At 27.7% G+C, this 19037-nt stretch overlaps 4 protein-coding genes across 6 annotated transcripts in view; 2 read left to right on the top strand and 2 right to left on the bottom strand.

The window, feature by feature from the left end:
• Positions 1-590: 590 nt before the first annotated feature.
• LOC106784859 (putative RNA polymerase II subunit B1 CTD phosphatase RPAP2) lies at positions 591-3693 on the top strand. Of its 3 annotated transcripts, none has more exons than XM_014744814.1 (6): positions 591-1147; positions 1298-1412; positions 1484-2707; positions 2795-2952; positions 3037-3219; positions 3315-3693. In XM_014744814.1, the coding sequence occupies exons 1-6, from the start codon at positions 1119-1121 to the stop codon at positions 3472-3474; spliced, it is 1869 nt and encodes a 622-aa protein (XP_014600300.1). In that variant the 5' UTR covers positions 591-1118; the 3' UTR covers positions 3475-3693. The 3 variants fall into 3 exon arrangements, with proteins under 3 accessions (XP_014600300.1, XP_014600301.1, XP_014600302.1); XM_014744815.1 differs by having other exon boundaries at positions 1008-1147; positions 1303-1412; XM_014744816.1 differs by lacking the exons at positions 591-1147; positions 1298-1412 and having other exon boundaries at positions 1491-1579; positions 1660-2707.
• LOC106784861 (negative elongation factor B) lies at positions 3541-6466 on the bottom strand. Its single transcript, XM_014744818.1, has 9 exons — positions 6382-6466; positions 6132-6273; positions 5477-5959; positions 5230-5397; positions 5025-5150; positions 4675-4944; positions 4290-4574; positions 4011-4211; positions 3541-3927 (listed from the first exon to the last, which is right to left on the bottom strand). The coding sequence occupies exons 2-9, from the start codon at positions 6258-6260 to the stop codon at positions 3766-3768; spliced, it is 1824 nt and encodes a 607-aa protein (XP_014600304.1). The 5' UTR covers positions 6261-6273; positions 6382-6466; the 3' UTR covers positions 3541-3765.
• A 182-nt stretch (positions 6467-6648) lies between these two features.
• Positions 6649-9216, top strand: LOC106784845 (geranylgeranyl pyrophosphate synthase). The gene is made up of 7 exons (XM_014744791.1): positions 6649-7003; positions 7282-7436; positions 7700-7844; positions 8023-8143; positions 8232-8371; positions 8465-8567; positions 8831-9216. The coding sequence occupies exons 1-7, from the start codon at positions 6944-6946 to the stop codon at positions 9034-9036; spliced, it is 930 nt and encodes a 309-aa protein (XP_014600277.1). The 5' UTR covers positions 6649-6943; the 3' UTR covers positions 9037-9216.
• A 409-nt stretch (positions 9217-9625) lies between these two features.
• LOC106784846 overlaps positions 9626-19037 on the bottom strand; it is a 38590-nt gene continuing 29178 nt past the window's right edge. The window contains exons 2-6 of the mRNA XM_014744792.1: positions 16415-16475; positions 14911-14982; positions 12650-12789; positions 11567-11718; positions 9626-10904 (exon numbers count right to left, since the gene is read on the bottom strand). Of these exons, the coding sequence (XP_014600278.1) occupies positions 10833-10904; positions 11567-11718; positions 12650-12789; positions 14911-14982; positions 16415-16475 (497 nt within the window). The 3' untranslated portion in view covers positions 9626-10832. The remainder of the gene's footprint in view (positions 10905-11566; positions 11719-12649; positions 12790-14910; positions 14983-16414; positions 16476-19037) is intronic.

Genomic DNA, 19037 nt, shown 5'->3' with positions numbered 1-19037 from the left:
GCTTTCCGGCAATTTTTGTAACTTCAAATGTCTAAATTGACCGGACTATATCTCGATCGTCCTCAGTTGTTGTTACTTTGGAAATCAACTTTAATTATATCCCTGCAGGTATATCAACTTTACTTTCATTTTTTTCAAAGTACGCTTGCGCCTTGAATTTGTGGTTGCGCATGCGTATAACATATCTCCCACTCATGACGTTGCCATTTCATAATTATTCAAAGTGTAATAATTATTTTCAACTAATCAACGATAAATAAAAAATATTTGATAAAATAAAGTTGAGGAGTCGGGCAAACAAAAAGTCAGCAATTGTTTGAAAACAAAAAACAATAGAAAACTTCATTGCTTTGCTTAGAAATGAAAAGAAACGTTTTTGTTTTTTTTAATTAATAATAACTAATTAAATAATTAATTATTAGAAAGTAAGCAATTATGGATTTTGATTGAGCAAATATTGAACAATTAAGAGCACTTATTCATTTTTTCTGCTGTGGCAAACTTCGTTGCTTTGCTTAAAAATAGGAAAAAAATTTTAGATTTTTCAATTATTAATAGCTAATTAAATAATCAATTATTAAATTGAGCAATTATGGGTTTTGATTGAGATTTTAATGAGCAATAAAGAGTACTTATTCATTTTTTTCTGCTTTTAAGGTTTTTTGCTAGCGTTCCTACGGTTACTATAGGTGTGTGATAGTACGCTGCTCCTCTATTACACTTTTAATTCATATTTTGTCCACGTCTGTCGCTAAAGTAGCACGTGTTTTTTACAACGTTTCTATTATAAGGTTAGCTAGGAAAATTGATATAAACACTTATCGTATTTGTCATCTTTCATTAGACATTAGTTTTTACTGTATCGGACGTTTGTAACTTACTAATTGCAAATGATAAAAGAAGTGTTCACGGATAAAACAACAACGTGAAATTTGATATACTTCACTCTGATAATGGTTAATTGCTGAATTTGATGTTACGTTAATAATCGATAAATTCAATATATTGAGTATATATAGAATATATATAGATAATAAAGTATCTAGTTTTTGTGTTCTACTGCAGAATATTTTAATTATTCTTCATCAATTTCAAATACCCAAAAATAGCATATAAAAATGCCAGTTAAGAAATGGAAGAAGTTAAGGTATGTTTATTATATTAATGATATGTTAATTATATCTCCTAATAGAAAAGTATTTTTTATTTCAATATGGTGTGTATATAATTTCATTTTTAAATTGTATTATATTTTAATTATATAATAATATAATAAAATATTTGATTTTTTGTTAAGTAAAGCACAAGTGAAGTTAGTAATTATTAAAAAGAAACAGTTGGAAGTTATAGCCTTAAAGATTATTGAACAACTTCTAGAACCCATTGTTGAACCACAATGGCTCCTTCAAAATGTAAGTATTTATATTAATTTGTATAATATTTTTATTTAAATATTTTTATATATTTTATTCTTATACCTTAGTTGCAACATATCAACAGAAGTCATATGGAAGATGTAATTGAAGAAAGAGCAATAGAGAAACTATGTGGTTACGTTCTTTGTAAAAATCCTATAACGGTAATAATTACTCAACAATTTCATATATCTACAAAAAGGAACAAAGTTTATGATGTTACAAAGAGAAAGAATTTTTGTAGTTCACATTGTTATGCAGCATGTAATTATCTTCTCCAACAAATGCTCACGAGTCCTCTTTGGTTTAGAGACAAAGAAAAAATACCAGTGTTTCATTTATTATCCTCAAAAACAGATATGCTTGGAGATGAAGTTCTCATAAGCGATTCAGATATTCCAAAAAAAAATGATAATGAACATATAGAATTTACTGACAAAAGTGAAGAAAAAAAAATGTTAGATACAGTAACAAGTGCTTGCAATCAATTACCAGAAAGTAATGACAAAGTATCATGTATTAAATCAAGTGAATGTACAGTTCTGGAAAATACATCGTCAAAACACTGTGTATCTAAATGTATACGAACAGAGGATTCTAATGTGCCTAATAATATAAAAAATATAAATTTGGAAAATCATCAAAATACAATGACAAATAAAAAAGCACCTAATTTATTTAAAAATAATAACTGCTGTAATGAAAACTTCAATGAACAGACTGAAATTGTTCAAAAATGCTATGAAATACCTATTTTGGGAGAAAATCTTAAGATATTTTCAGATAATGAGGAACATGACAAAATAGTAGCAAGTATGTCTAGTATACAAATAGTCGAAAGGGAGTATAAAGAAGATATGAAAACTAATGAAATTGTAACAAAAAGTGAAAATATCTTAGAAGACAACAAAAAATATCCTATTAAAAATGAAAAAGATAAATATGAAAATTTACAAAAAATGAACGATAATAATGTAAAGAAAAAAAAAAAATCTAACAACTTACAACAGTTGTCGACTAAATTTTATACGTTAACAATGCATGTTGAGAAGAATGTTAAAGAATGGATTACAGAAAATACTATTTCCTTTCTACAAGGAAATCTAGGTACAAGGTCTGAATTAATGAAACATTTTACCCAACAAGAAAAGTATTTACAGTTATGTACAAAATTAAATAAATTAGAACTAATAGATAAGAAGGAAAATCGTATAGATTTATCTAGTAATACATTAAAACCATTACCTGATTTTTCTACATTAGAAAAAGAAGCAGAAAAAATGAATCTAAAGGTATGTCGTATTTTTAAAATAACAATCATTTGATGTGTATATTCGTCTATATATAGATAAAATATATAAGTATATATTTATTCGAAGGTACATGCGTTTTACAATGGACGTACGATAATAGATCCTCCTGAGAAAATTATAGAAAATAAAGAACCAAGTGAACCGTCTTATCTATTACCTATAGTAGATTCAGTTGCACCTAAAGCACTACGTCGTAAGATCTTTTTGGACAAACTTCATAAAATGTAATTTTAACTTTATTCATCTTTTGAAATTGTTTCATATTTTAAATTGATTTTAACTTTTATACTTTATTGCTTTTATTACAGATTACCAGATTTGTTGAATATGTTAGCTGGAAGTACCAAATGTAATTCAGTAATGGAATATATTTATGATAGTAGCCATTGTATCTCTGTAAAAGGTTTAGTAAATACTTTTTCATTATCTTCTACAAACATAGTTTTTAAAACTGCTGAATGGACTCTTGTAGGACTAATAATTATTAAAATGTAAGTACTTTTGTCTAATAATAGATCCAATTGATTTTAAGAAGTAATATATATATTTAAACAATACATAATTTAAATTAGAAAATTATTTTCAGGTTAAGTATAATAAATCCACCATTGAAAGCTTTATTAGCAACGAAACAAGCATCGATGAATATTTCAATGATACTAATGTCGTATAAATTAGATTCATATTATTTAGATAGATTTATAATCGAATTAACAAATAATTCAGAAATATTTAAAATTAAATAAATATAGGAGAGGGGGGTTATAAGGTAAATGAATTAATCTTTTCAAATAAATAAGTTGTACGAAAGATTAGATATAATGAAGACTTCATATCGACTATAAATTAAATAATAAAGCTACACATATATGTAGTTAGTCTTCATCATTTTAATAAAATGCTTAGATTGTATATTATTATCAATTGATAAGAAATACAAGTAATGCGATGTTTCATGATCAAATGTATATAAAAGACAATCATTCTATTTTTCATATAAAAGTGTTAATTAATCAATATTTCATAAACTTTAAAATTTAAAGTGAATTGGTTAATGTAGTAGGAACTCCTGTAATTGGTGAAGAAGGACAATCTAATCCTAAGGTATCTATTTGAGATGATGATGGTAATGCTTCTTGCGTGGATCGATTGCCTATTTTATCTCTTAAGGATTCATATAAAGCTATAGTCTCACTATGCTGAAACGATTATGATATTATAAAAATTATATATACATATATTCTTCTTGTAAGATACATTTAAAATTCACTGAGAATAATACCTGACTAGTTGGTTGTAAAGCTTTTAATAAGGAATGTAATCTTGCGGGCGGTAATTTTGGATGAATATACCAAAGTAATTTTAACAAATGACGCGTAACATTATCTCTGCTTAAACCTGCCAAAAAGAATTCATCAAATATCACAGTACAAAATGATTCATTAGAAAACTCATCAGCCATGTTTAGTATTAATAGTGAAACCTAAAAAGAAATAATAAATACAATCACATGATTCATTCATATAATTTCTTATATAAATCAAGTGATTCTTTTACATACCAGAGTGTGTAAAAAAGGATCTTCAAATGCACGTTGTGCTTGACAATTTGTTAAAGTAGCTAATACTCTCATTAAGCCTCTTGCATCTCCTCTTCCTTTCCCTATACTACCTCCACCACCTACTTGTAATGTGTAATACATTGATAAAACTGCAGCCACTCCAGATAATTGCGCATATGCTTGACATGCATCAGGAGGTGGGCCGGAATGTTCTATAATAGCAATTGCACTTTCCCTTTCATCAGGTGGTAGTCTACAGTTCAATTGCCTGATTTGATCATCTACCTACATAATATTTCAAATAAAAATGACATAGAAAACAAAGTTATAATGCATGCAAAATCAAAATAAATTATATACTTATCAATATATCTATAATATTTACCATAAGGGACATTAATGCTGGTACAAATTTTGTAACAACTTGACTATCAAGTTTTGGTTCTTTAAACTCTTGTGAATCAATCATTTGCCAAGCAGATAAGCCTAGAGCAAGCATTCTTAATAACAGTACAAGAACAGCATTATCCCGTGGTAATGCTTCACTATTAATTAAGTGAAGAGATATTTTTATTGCACTACTAGCAAGAAAGTTCACTGCATATGGATCGCATAATGTCATGCTTAAATCTCCTAATACTTGTTCATGACCTCTCTATGTCAAATTAAAATTTATTTACCTTTTTTATTATATAATATAAAATTTTATTATAAGTATTACTATGCTTAACAAACCTTGATACTATCTAAAAATCCTTGTAATTCACGAGACCTTTTAACATCAACATTTTTCTCCCTAATACATGCATCTAAACACCAGGTGAACTTATGACAAGGATCAACCGAAATGATATCTTGTACCTAAAAAAACATGTTAATTTAAAATTTGAAATGACATATTAACCGAAAATTTATTTTATTCAAAATCTTATTGTCTTACCTCTAAATCATGCAAGGCCATTAATAACTCAGCTCTAAGAGTACAATAGTGTATGTTTTTTGTACGTAAAAATAAGGTACGTAAAAATTGCAATACCATATCATACAATTTTACACTATGTCCAATCATATGAGCTAATTTTTGAACAACTTCTCCTTGTCTTCGTACCTATGGATATAAATTTATCGTGAATTAATTGTTTTACATAATGAAATAGTTCGAATTATATAATTATTGTGTAAATTACTTTAGGAGATGGACTGAAGAAAAGACTATTCAAGTTGTTATGATCGAAAAGAATTTTTTCTTTTTCCATTATGTATTTACTGAACAATGGAGATACTTCATCTCCGAAAAGACTTTGATTGTCTTTCCAAATCTGTCGTTTTACCTCTGTATCAGCATCGTTATATAATTCCTTTTCTCTAACTAATGTGCGTAAATATTTGTCTTCGATATATGGAGTATTTCTTAATATACACATTACAACTGGCCTTAATGGTGCAACTCGTACAGCAGTAAAGCTTTTAGAAAGTAATTCCTTTAGTCTTTTATCACCAACAGTAGATCCTTTGTCGGCTCTTTCAGCACCTATTTCATTTATTCGTTTTACTAGTTTCTCTCTTAATTCTTCTAATACGGAAGCATGAAAATCTAGTCGTCTAACTCCATGCAAATCAAGTAAAGGTAGCATAGGTCGCAACGAAGGTAAAAGGATACCATTTTCTACCTGTATTACAAAAATAAATATATACGTAAATATACATTAAGAATAACAATAAATTCGGTGCTTTGATATTAAATGAATTGCATTAAAATCGTCATCTTTTTTTCATTAAGGAATAATATATATGTAATAATGAAATCTAAAGTTGCACAAAATAGGTGTTAATTTAACATACTTGAAATTGTTCTATGGCTTTTAAGGGATCTGTACAACTTGTTAAAGCATCTCTTAAATAGACTTGCCCAGGTACATTAAGATCCTCCAATCTATTTCCAGTTTCACCATTACTTTTTCCAGTACTCATTTTGCTTCTAATACTGTAAAAACGTTTAATTCTATAAATAATGTTAATTAAAAATATCTAATCGTACATCACGTAAACTTAATGTGTTTTATAGAGTATGACTAGAAATATAAACATTTACCAACTTAACGGTAAATGTAGAATATCTACTATATTAAACAATGAAACAGAGCAACATGGATGGTAACAAGCATATTCAAAAAACATTACATTTATACGAACGATGCATTTTGTAGCAAAGTTAATAGATTGTGCATGTACACAGAAAATATAGGGACATTTAAATGTCCTATATTGGACTCACGTTTCCGGTTTCTCAACTTCCAAGTAATGTAATGTGTCCTTTTAATCAATAGATGGTATTAGTGGCAATTGTACTATTTAGAGTCAACTCAACAAAAAATTAGTTCATGCAAGACTATATAAGGGGGTTGCAGGATTAATGAAAATATTAAATTTATTCACCAGTAGTTAGGAAACCAGGGTTAGTTGTTGCTGGTTCTTAACAGCGGCAGTAGTAAACAAAAGGAAAGAAATCAATAAAATATAAAAGTAAATCTTCTGTGCGGAAGAATTACTTGTTGAATTTTAAGTTTATAAATGTTAATTAAAAATTCTCTTTTTAATATTTAATAACAAGTAAAAGAATCTTAAATGATTTGCGCATTTAAATTATAAAAATCATGGAAGTTGATACCAATGGTACTCCTTATTCATTAAAAGGTGATAAGAAGCAAGACGAAGTAAGTACTTGTTATATGTTTTCCGCGTGTAAATTTATAAATTAAAATATTTTTAAATAATGTATTAAATGTAATAATTTATCTCTTGAATTTGTTTTAAATTATTATATTAACGTAGAAGCTAAACGGGCGTTATTTCTTTCACTGTAGATTGAAATTATCATAATTGTAATAATTGCGATATATAAAACTATAATATTTATTTATTTTAAATAGTACATAGAGATAAAGATTTATTATAAAAATTATCATATTTAATGATATATTTCTTTTTATAGATATTGTTGCAGCCATTTAATTATATTCTTCAAATTCCTGGAAAAAAAATACGAACTAAATTAGCACATGCTTTTAATTATTGGTTAAAAATACCGGATAATAAACTCCAAGCTGTTGGAAATATTACACAAATGCTCCATAATTCTAGTCTCTTGTAAGTTGACAAAAATTCTATCTTTTTATATTTTTACTATTTTATTTTTATAAATTTATATGTAATTTCTTTTTGTTTTCATAAAATGTAAATAATTATATGCATAGTAACTATATTTTTATTAATAAAATATTTACAGGTCTTTAAATAAATTGAATAAACTCATAAAAAATAATATATTTTTTTAAATTGTATATACGTATACATATAATTATTTACAGAGGTATCTATGATGTTAAACTATTTAATATTACTCATTGTAGACTAGATGATATTCAAGATAATTCTATTTTAAGAAGAGGAATTCCAGTAGCACATTCCATTTTTGGTGTGCCTAGTACCATAAATGCTGCAAATTACGTTTTATTTATTTCTTTAGAGAAGATTCTTGCCTTAAATCATCCAGAAGTAAGTGGTAGTATTGATAAATTTTGTAATGTGTTTTTTGCTTACTTGTACAATAAATTTGATATTATTGAGTTGGCAACTAAGTGAATGCGATTATTTTAATAATAATCTATTGACAAAATCCGCAATCTTTTAGTTGCCAACCCAATACATTAACGAACATCAATTATTTTATTAGGCAACGCAAATATTCACGGAGCAAATTTTAGAGCTTCATAGAGGTCAGGGAATGGAAATATATTGGAGGGATAATTATATTTGTCCAACTGAAGATGAATACGAGCATATGACTATTAAAAGTGAGATAGTTTTTAAAAAGTATATATATATACAGCCATATTTTGTTTTCTTTCAATCTTATCCAATCTATTTTTAAATAAATAATAGAAACTGGCGGACTTTTCAATTTGGCGGTGAGATTGATGCAACTATTTTCTACTTGCAACGAGAATTTTTCACAATTAGCAGGAATTATAGGCCTTTACTTTCAAATACGAGATGACTACTGTAATTTGTGTAGTCAAGAAGTAAGTTTGTAATAGGAGCTAATGTTTTGCATTAGATTGGTTTTTAAATGTAAATATTTTAAAATATTAATTTAAACAATTTTTCTTTTTTAGTATATAGAAAACAAAAGTTATTGCGAAGATTTATCTGAAGGAAAATTTAGTTTTCCGGTTATTCATGCAATAAGACATCATCCTGAAGATAATCAGATAATGAGTATCCTTTAAAAATTGACATATAATTAAGTAATGTGAAATCGAGTAACTCTATCTCAAATAAAATAGGTATTCGTGAAAAAGTTGACTGAAAGTCTTGAATAACTCAATAGATAGAGCAGTCACCCGGAAAGTGGAAAATCTGGGTTCGAATTCTCAGTTCAGTCAATCTAGGGACTTATTTTTTTCACACACAAACTCTACAATAATTTAATATTTTTTTTCTTTTTGCAAGTTATTATTCCTTAATATTTTTTAATATAGATATTTTAAGGCAACGGACTAAAAACATTGAAGTTAAACGTTATTGTGTAAATTTATTAGAGAAATTTGGATCATTTGCCTATACAAGGCATGTTCTCGAAACTCTAGATAAAAAAGCTAGAGATGAAATAGAACGACTTGGAGGAAATCCACTATTGATCAAAATTTTAGATGAAATTAAAAATTGGAGACCTCAAGAAACTTAATTACACTAAATTATTTTTATATAAAATTATATTTTAGTTTTAATTATATAAAAGTTACCATTTTAATTTTTTTTGTATACATCTGGCCTATAATAATATAACTTTAACGTGAATTTTTACATCAATATTGGAATTATTAAATATTTTAGAAAAATATGGCATTAATAAAACATGATTAAATTTAAATTTGGTGTTATTCTGTGTTGCAATTGATTTAGTTATATGTAGAATTTAGGAATGAATAATAATTTCGTAGTATATCCAGTATTATATTATATAACAGTATTGAAAAAAATCGATAATATTTTCTGCATTAAAAATTAATAGTAATTACTTATATATTAAAAGAGATACGTATGTAGAGATCTGTTGTAGAACTTACCAATTCATCTTAATAAAAATAAAGTACATTTTTATCTTATACTTATTGATTATTTTGACATTTTATCGTAAACCAAGTTTATATAATATTATAAATATTTTCGATATTGAATGACTTTATATATTTGTATTACTTTTACACATGTATAAAATATGCGATATAATAGTTATAATATTATTATCGCGCCTTTAATAAGTTGACAACCAATTATATATTTTCAAGTTTTATTATCAATGTTATGGTAATAAATACAGGGCTGTGTCACAGAGCCTTACGTTAATTAGTCTTAAAATACGCGGCGAAACTTCAGAAATAAATTCTTCACATATAGGAAGAAACATTATTATATTAATGTGAGTTTAGAAATGCTTAATTTCTAAATTATAATTTTCAAGTATATAAACGATCTTGGTGTGTAACAATTATGTTTATTTTATTGACTAAAATTAAATACAAAACACTAGTTGTATCAGGTTCAAATATGTTATAATTTTTTAGATTATATCATGTATTCGATATAACTTACATTCCTGAAATTATGCCGCGTACTTTTGATTACACCCAGTATACGAGCATTTAATAATATATTCTATAATACATAACGTTCATGAATCAGCACCTATGTTAATAAATTTTTTGTACATTATGTGATAATACATTGCATTTTTCTATTCATTATAAATGAATTCATTATATTATAAAATTGTGTAAAAAAGACTTCATAAGTAAGAAATACACTTCTATATCAACTAATAAAAACACTTGTTACTCAAATGTTTATCCTTCGTATGCTTTAATTTGTACAATTTCTTTTTAACGAACGATTAATTTAACTTATAATCCACATATCGCGTTAAACAATTCTTTTTTTAAATATGATTTAAAATTTATTCTATATATATATTCTATTTTGTTTCTTAAACTTTATCGCAATGGATAAAAAAAAGTGTTATAAGAAAACATAATGAGTTGGACTATTTAAAATCTATTTATTCATTGATAGTGCTCGTTTTCTATTTCCTATTTCGTGTGTCAAATTTGATTGTTGTTATAAGGGTTTATATATTTTTATAACGCATGATAACTCAGTCTTTCCTAACATATCACCTTTTAATTATATTATTTCCCATTACATATACAATTTTTTCTTAGGACACACAATTATTGACTTCGATCTGTTAAAATGATTCTCGAAAAATGTCCCGAAAAATTTCATTTTAAAACGTAGAATATCTAATCTCTTTCTCTCGTTTATTTTATTTCGAAATATATCAAGAAATGTATTTTTCAATTAGAATCTTATTCTGTTTCTGTGACAACTTTATAGTTAAGACACTGTAGCTATTTGACACATCTTTGGTTCAGGTTCACTATCCTCATCGGAGTCACTGACCCAAGAGGTTTGATGTTCGTGTCATATTTCCCCGTCGCTGTCACCAATTCGTATTGTTGGCCCAGATACACCGTCATCCAATACTTCTGGTACCTATATCAGAAAAATTTTTTTAGTAAATAATTTCTACTAAATTATTATATATGATATATTTGTTACCAGTAAAGCGTGAAATCCATTAATTCATGAAATAATTGTATCGGCTGATTAAAACATGAAATAAGGCAGAATTGCATACTTAACTAGATAATATTTGAATTCATGAAGAGGCGAATAGTAACAGAACAAAATTAATATTTTATTCGTAGATTAGATCCGATAGAACACCATGACTAATAACACATTTATTTTCAAAGTAAAGGAAATATTAAGAACAGATAACTACAATCATTGTTGTAGAAAGACTAGCATACTTTAAAGATGAATTAAATTTTGATTTCATACTTTAACTATTTACCTCTTGTGAATTCATACATAACTTTGTTATTTCTTAAAACTACTAGTTTTAGTGTATAATAAAATTCTTTTTATATGCTTTCCCTAAAACGCACTTTTCTTAAATTTCACGATTTGACTGAATTATACATTTTAACATGTATATTTATATAATGTTAACAATAAATACAAATTTTAGTCGACCCTCGCTCTGTTTTAGTATCATTTTCAATAATATATATATTCGAAACTTATTTAATTTCCTTCAATTTTGTTTCCTAGATATTTTTTTTATTTGTTTATCTTTCAAATCTGCTTACCAAAACTTCTTCGAAGCGATCATAATTTTCGGCCCTTGCATTTAAAAGACTTTCACCAACAGAATCTGTACCAGAGTTTGATTGAAAAGCTATACGTCTTTCTAAAATGCTTGAAGCAATATGTAAAAAGGATAAAACTGCTAACAAGCCAGCTGAAAATAAAAATAAATAATTAGTTTGGGTAACAGTATCTATAATTATTTAGTGAAGCAGCACAATGCTTAACATTAGGAGATAATCCAAAAATATATATTTATCTCGAATAAATTTGAATAAATATCCTTTTTCACAAAGTTTCTATCGTCATTTCCATATTCATTTTTATGTGTACTTACAAACAACTAATTGTAAGTAGAATATTGTCAACTCTCGTTTATAAAATGAATCGTTAATGAAGTTCTTAAATATGATAGTTTCTGTGCTCTAAAGTTGAAAAATAAAGTTTATTCAGAGAAATGGTTCATTCATTCTTCGTAATATCACCAAAAACACCTAATCATATTTTATACATGGTTTGTTAAATCGTGTCATTTACAAAGGAAATTTAAACGTATTTTAATCATCGGTATATACGTATACGTATATATATTGTAATTATAGAATTCTTCGCAAAACTTTCTTTCTCATTTCTTAGTTACATTTTTTCCTTCCTTCTATTTTCTTGTATATTTATTTTTCATTCGAGTCAAATGAAAGAAAGAAATTCAGTCCGAAGTAAGAATCAACGAGGACGCGAAAACTTACAATTAGATTTTAATCGCGGCTTGTGCTTTTGAAAACTTTTCTATTAGATTATTCACTTTTCTTATGGAAACTTCGATAAAACGAAGTTCATTTTCTTTATTTTATTCTTTTTTTTCATGCTTTTAATCATTAACATTGAACAAGTAAATAATATTTCCTGTTACAAAGGATTGCTAATTCTTCGTAAAGCAACGAAAAGATTCAGTTGGTAAGGTTTGCGCTTGGTTTTGATATTTATTCACAGCATTCGCGCATCATTATTTATTAAGGGAAGGCCGGAAAATAGATCTCATAAACTTACACGCATGTCGCATTTAAGCATTCCATTTGTTAACTTACCCGCGACATAGGAAAGCTCGAGTTTGTGCGGTTTCCACGCCAAAATGCAGGAGAGTGGTAGATAAAATAATGTTCTTCGCCAACCCCTCGTTATCGCGAGTACGCGCGACCAGCAATACGAACAAAGAGCCTCCTCATTTCTAAAAAGCAAAAGTAGCGATTTTATCTCTTCCGCTTACTTCTTTATTTAACATGCTGTCCAACTTTTTAACCTTCCTTCTTTTTTTTAACGAATCGATAGAGCAACAACGGAAATCGTATTTTGCTAAATGTTTACTAAAAAAAGAAAACAAAAAGTAAATATTAATTTTAACGAGTGAATTATGTTGAAAATATGTGCTCTTTTGTCGAGTGGGGCCATTCGATCACTCGGATTATGCTTCAGTAGTTTTAACGTAGAAAAAGGATCACTTTATTCAATCCATCGTACTTGAATTAAATCACATCTACGATGGACTGTACTAAAGAGCAATTCTACAAATTGCAGCTATGTTAGACAAGAGCCAGATAAGAGCAATGGAATCCTATTTTCCTTTTTTTCTCCACTTCTATCGTCTTTTATCGATTCGATATATATAAAATGAATATAAAACTAAAAAAAAGTTGTGTCTGATAAAAATTTTGGTCAACGAGAATCTTTTTAATTTTGTAATCAATTAAACGAACATATATTCTACTTGACTTATGATTATTGCGCAAAAAAATAAACAAGAAAAATACAAGAAATATCGTATTGTTTTCATGCGAAGCGATAAAAAAAATGATACAACTAAAAAGCTAAAGAATATAAAGATTAGGAATACCAAGGACTTATTACGTCTTTTATGTTAGTCAACATGTTTTTCCTATTATTCATAACTACTTTAGTTCTAAATGGGATATCAAGTGATCGTACCAAAGCGTTTTAAATGGCTACGACAAGGGTGTAAACTTCCAAAATGCGACGTGTCGGATCGAGATAGATGGGACTAAGTCGGTCAATAAAAAGCCGCCCTTGTTTCCCTTTCAACTTCTTTTTTTACCAACAGACACACATATAAACGTTAACTAAAGTCGAGCGGGAGGGCGTACTCTTGGACGTACACACGTTTATACACCACCCAAATCTTTTTCTTCGCTGACAATGAGATGAATTTGGTGAACTTGCGGATTCCGAATTAGCATCGTTCTATCATTGCGTACCCTTTTTCTCTCTTTTTTCATCTATCCGAACTTACTTTGGTAATACAACGAAAACTGGGCTAAACTTTTCAACGTAGTAATTGCTAGCTTACTTTGCTGACTCTTTTTCTACAGAAAAACTAAACTATGCTTTAATGAATCTCTTCAATTTACTCTTCAGCCCTCGGCCACTGTAGTCCGAGGGCAGCTATCTCCAAGGTTATTCACAATAATATTAATTAACGTGAATTGCGTTTTTTTCCCGGAGCCTCGAGTGCCACGTAACTTTCCGTGAATCTACTTCTGATTCCTATACACCTAATTATGAGAACGAACAATTTAAAACGAGAAAAAAGGATGAACCAATCCCTAAGCTCTCTTGCATTTGTGAGTTGTATGAAAATAAACTTAATGGTTTTTCATACTTTTTTATTGTTTTATTTTCTTTTCTGTTTTTGTATATTAGACAATAATGCTCGATCTTTCTATTTGACGAATTATGTTGTCTTACTGTCATATTCTAATCTTTTTTTATCTTATGCTATTATACATTGATGTGGCTAACGGTTCTTTATATAATTATTATAAGATAAGTACTTACAAACGATCAAAATATCGAATGAGTCACATTGAACTTAAAATTCGTTTTTTTATCCTTCCTTACCTCATTTTGAAGCCTTTGAAAGTGCTTCTTCCGCCATTCTCTTTCTCTCATAACTTTCTTTCTAGATTCTTAGAAAATTTGTACTTTTCAATAAACTGATTTTTCATGTAACTAGGATCTTTAATTGCAAATTCTGAATAATACTTCAAATTCGTCACGTATTCTTAAAGGATTATGTGAAAACTGGTCATCACAGTATGATTAATATTTTGATATATTGAATAAAAATAGATATTCTTTGCTGAAAAATTATTCATAAGAATCCTGATCTGTTTAATAAGAAAATCGCGAATCTTAATATGATTCGAACATTTAAATGCAAAAGAAAATTCAACAAGTTACATGTGAATGATCTGTTTTTTTCTTGTACCTTGAACGTTCATTAGCATGCAAGCAAGAGAGATAATAGACAATTTATTTTACATAATGAACGTACCTGACACAAATTTGTACAAATAAAGTGATGGCCCAGGTTATCTCGAGAAAAAAGATCATCATAGATGAAATTCTGAAATAGAATTAGAAATGAAATAATTGTAATTTTGTTGATTTTCGTAAACTAAATAGCAGCAGGTGGATGCAGATATTATGTGTATTTCGTTTATGGTTAAATAGCATTGAAATAAAAGAATTTTTGTTAACGAACGACGTAAACTTAAATAAAATGATGTATTCAAAGAAAAAGACAGCAATTAAAAAAATATCTTCTTTTATTGCCAAGTAATGAATTTACACAGAAAGAAACAAAGCTGTATGAAGATATAATTAAAAACAGAGCATATGATTAGTAAAATAATTGACTGATAGGGAATATGATAACGAATTTAATTATAAAACAAGAAACAATACAACGAAATAAATAGATAGTATAAGATCATTTAAAAATGATAAATTTAGATATATTTTTAAAGTTATACTTCTTTTGGCGCGTAGATAAATGAACGAAACGCGGCCATGGTAATAGATAAACGCACGAAACATGGCCTTCTCCGACACATTTTTAAAAACGGTTAAATGATATTTTGAACAAAAATAAATAATAATTAAAACGAAATGACTGGCGTTCTTTGTTAATTGCTTTACAATTACATAAAACAGTCGTTTTCTGTACAAAACAAAAAATAATTTCGAAATAACATAAAATATTTACTCTTCTATTTCTCTGTACTATAATACCACGAATTTCAAAATAAAGTAATCTTAATTTTCATAGCATTAACAATTAAAGTATACATTTATTACTACACAAACTCACGTTATATCGTAGAAGAGATCAAATATTATTCTCAATTCTTTTATTTTTGTACTCATATCAGACTAGGAAGTATAATGCATAAAGAATAATAAATTGATATAAACGTTAAAGTTATTTTCCTTCGAAGAATAAAATCTCATCTAACGTTTGTAAAAATATTTTGTATTTTTTCTCATAGATACGATACATTATAAATAACAAAAAAATAAAAACTCTTTTCGATATTGAATGATATTGAAGGTATATAGTTATTACAAACTTATCATATGCAGTATATATAGGAATAGAAAATTTATCTTATTGAGTCATTTCTCAAATCGTCTAAACATTATTGAAATGGTAATTTCATTCCTTCTTTGACTTCATTCGTCCTCCATTTCCTTCTAGTAATAATTAAATTTTCTCTGAAATTAAATTGCGCATAGAAAGATAACATTACGTTTCCTCTGGTCTTCTCTGGAAATCATCGTTCGTTTTACGTTTTTTCCTATTTTCTACTTGTTTATCATTATTTTTTTCTCTCGTTACGTAGATAAGAAGACAAAATTTAAAAATGGACAATAAACATACAGACAAAATTGAATCATCCAATTGAGTTTCTAGTCTAGCTTTTTAATATTTCTTTTTCTGAATCTGGATAATGCGTGAATTGAATTACGGTATACGCATGTTGAATTATCCTCACGTAACGTAAAGCCCCATATTATGTCGACGATACGCCACATCCACTCCGACTCCGCATACAACTGAAATAAGAAGAAATAAATAATCAATAAAAAATTGATTAACAATCATATAAAGTAGATATACGATTTATACCGTTTCATATAGTTATATATAAGATAAAATAAAATGTAATCTTAAACGTTGTACCATTTTCTGGTAAAGTTGAAAAAGCTTTATGAATACATACAGCGATATAGAAACATAAAGTACCTTCTTTGGCAGCATTAACGTTATAAATTCCACTTGAGACGGTAACTACATTTATTATTGGCAGACGCCGCCAAGGAACGTATATACGTAGCCTTTCTGGTTTACAACTTACATAGTGCTTACGTATACCTAGAAATCTAATAGGTATATATCTATCTTCCCAATCGGAACCCTTGAATATTTTGGCACTGAATTCACAACGTGTACCAAACGTGACTTTTCTCTAATTACTACTATAAGAATGTGAAGTTTAAGTATATTCTAATTAAGAAGCTTGAACAAAAGAGTCAGTTTACTATTGACTTGATACACTTACAGTTGTAATAGACAATTTGAAGAAATTCACGCTTTTTTTCTTTCAGTTTAAGATCTGTTTCGACTTAAGAATGAAATTTATACGTTATCACCATTTATGAATAAAACCGTGAACTTTTCAAATTACCTTAATACTTAGCCAACTGAACACGTCACACTAGATCGTACGCTGTCCACTACGCATTTTTTGCCAGTAAAATAAATTAATATTCATTAATTGAATGACAAAGGACGTATAAAAATAATTTTAAAAGATAAAACACAATTGGTAGTAACGTTATAATTTATACAAAATATGAAATGAAAAGTATAGTAATTATTTTTAATAGTGAATATAAAACATTAATAACATAAATAACAGATAAATAACCAATTTATACAAATATGGCAAATGTGGCATTTTTTCAATAATAATTTAATGCGCGATAAGTCGGATAAATTATTTGAGATTAGAAATGTTGTAAATTATATACAAAACAAATTCCAAACTTTCTATATGCTAGAACAAAAATTTTCATTAGATGAAGGAACTGAAAAAATACTGTCGGTTTGGAATATTTCCGACAATATTTACATAGTCGGAACTGTAAACCATGAACAAACCGTAAACTTGGAGACAAAAAAATATATATTTTCCTTAGTTTTATGACCTTCCAAACGAAGGCTCATCCATAGTATTCGCTATTCATCTAGAAGATTAAACTAGGTTTTCAAAAATAGAGAATACTTACAAGTAGAAAAATGACGAAGTACGGCTGCTTCGATAAAATTGATGAACTTACTTAACAGATTTTATTAAAAATTATGCTTTATAAAAGCAGAATAAATATTTAATAAATAGCAAAATAAGCTTTAAGAATTATTAGTACAAGACTAACGAAGGACGGATCGGAAGTATCATTAAAAACATCGTGCCAAATTATCATTCAATGTCTATCCGAATTACAAGTATCAACTCTCCTTTACAAGGATTTACAATCCTTTCCAATAGAATCATCACTGATTAGACAATTAATACATTCTAAAATTCTTAAAATTATAGATCGTAGAATCATCTTGTAAATAAAAAGTCGGTGCGAGAATTATTAGAATTTAAAAATTATTTTTCAGGAAAAAGAGTAGAAAGCAATCGATTTCTAATTTTTTTAATCGAGCAATTTCTTGCTCAATTCCTTTTGGATTGGAATTCAGATCCCAGTTATTATTAATACCAATTTTAATAATAATGGTAACTATTTGTAATACAAACTTATAATATTCCTATCCACAGAAATCTATTCTAGGATTATTCAACTTTCAAATCTATATAAATTTTATTACAGAAAAACATTTTATTCCTAGAAAAATATAATTTTACATAAATGATAACAAAATTGATCTCACAAAATATCAATTGTTTAAAATTTACATTAATGGTACGTATATTCCTGCGATTCACTGTATATCACGTAGTTCAGCAAAACGCGTCACTAATTCAATTTATTACAAGGTAAACTATTCTTTATCAAATCAAGAAAATAAATTGCTGTGCATACCAAGGTGAAAGGAAAGAGTTTATTCATCCAGAATTCCTTATCTATAGTCCAGTCAATTGAATGACGTTCAAGTGGCCCTTGAAATATGATACAATGGTAATTTGACGTCGCTGAATAGAATGATGCTAATTTTTTTGCAATACGATGTTGCGTTTACGAGAAAAAGGGTAAAAAATGGCCGTATCTTAGAATCTAGGCATTTAATCGAAAAAAGTTTCAAACAAAAGTTGTAGATAATTGAAAAATACATAAAAAATGTTCTAAGGTGTATCTTCGTATTTGCAAAAATAAGCGAGAAAATGAAAGCGAAAGGTAATTGTAAAAGAGGGGGCAAGCCACGCCTCTTCGTTGGTCTTTACACGCGAGCGAGCTAGTGTGCGTTATCTTGGGGTCTCTCGGTCGTGAATGCGAGTGCGAGTGAGAAAACAAATGGATAAGATTTCTTTAAGCGATAGCGATTCTTTGTGTTTGGGCCATCGATTGTCAAGTGTTCTGTATTATATATTTCTGATATTTTCTCAT

This window comes from Polistes canadensis, unplaced genomic scaffold (genome assembly GCF_001313835.1).
Source record: "Polistes canadensis isolate GaletaPanama2010 unplaced genomic scaffold, ASM131383v1 scaffold_41, whole genome shotgun sequence".
Classification (NCBI taxonomy): Eukaryota; Metazoa; Arthropoda; class Insecta; order Hymenoptera; family Vespidae; genus Polistes; species Polistes canadensis.
Note: the sequence above shows the minus strand (reverse complement) of the source record. Positions and strands in the feature narration are given on the sequence as shown.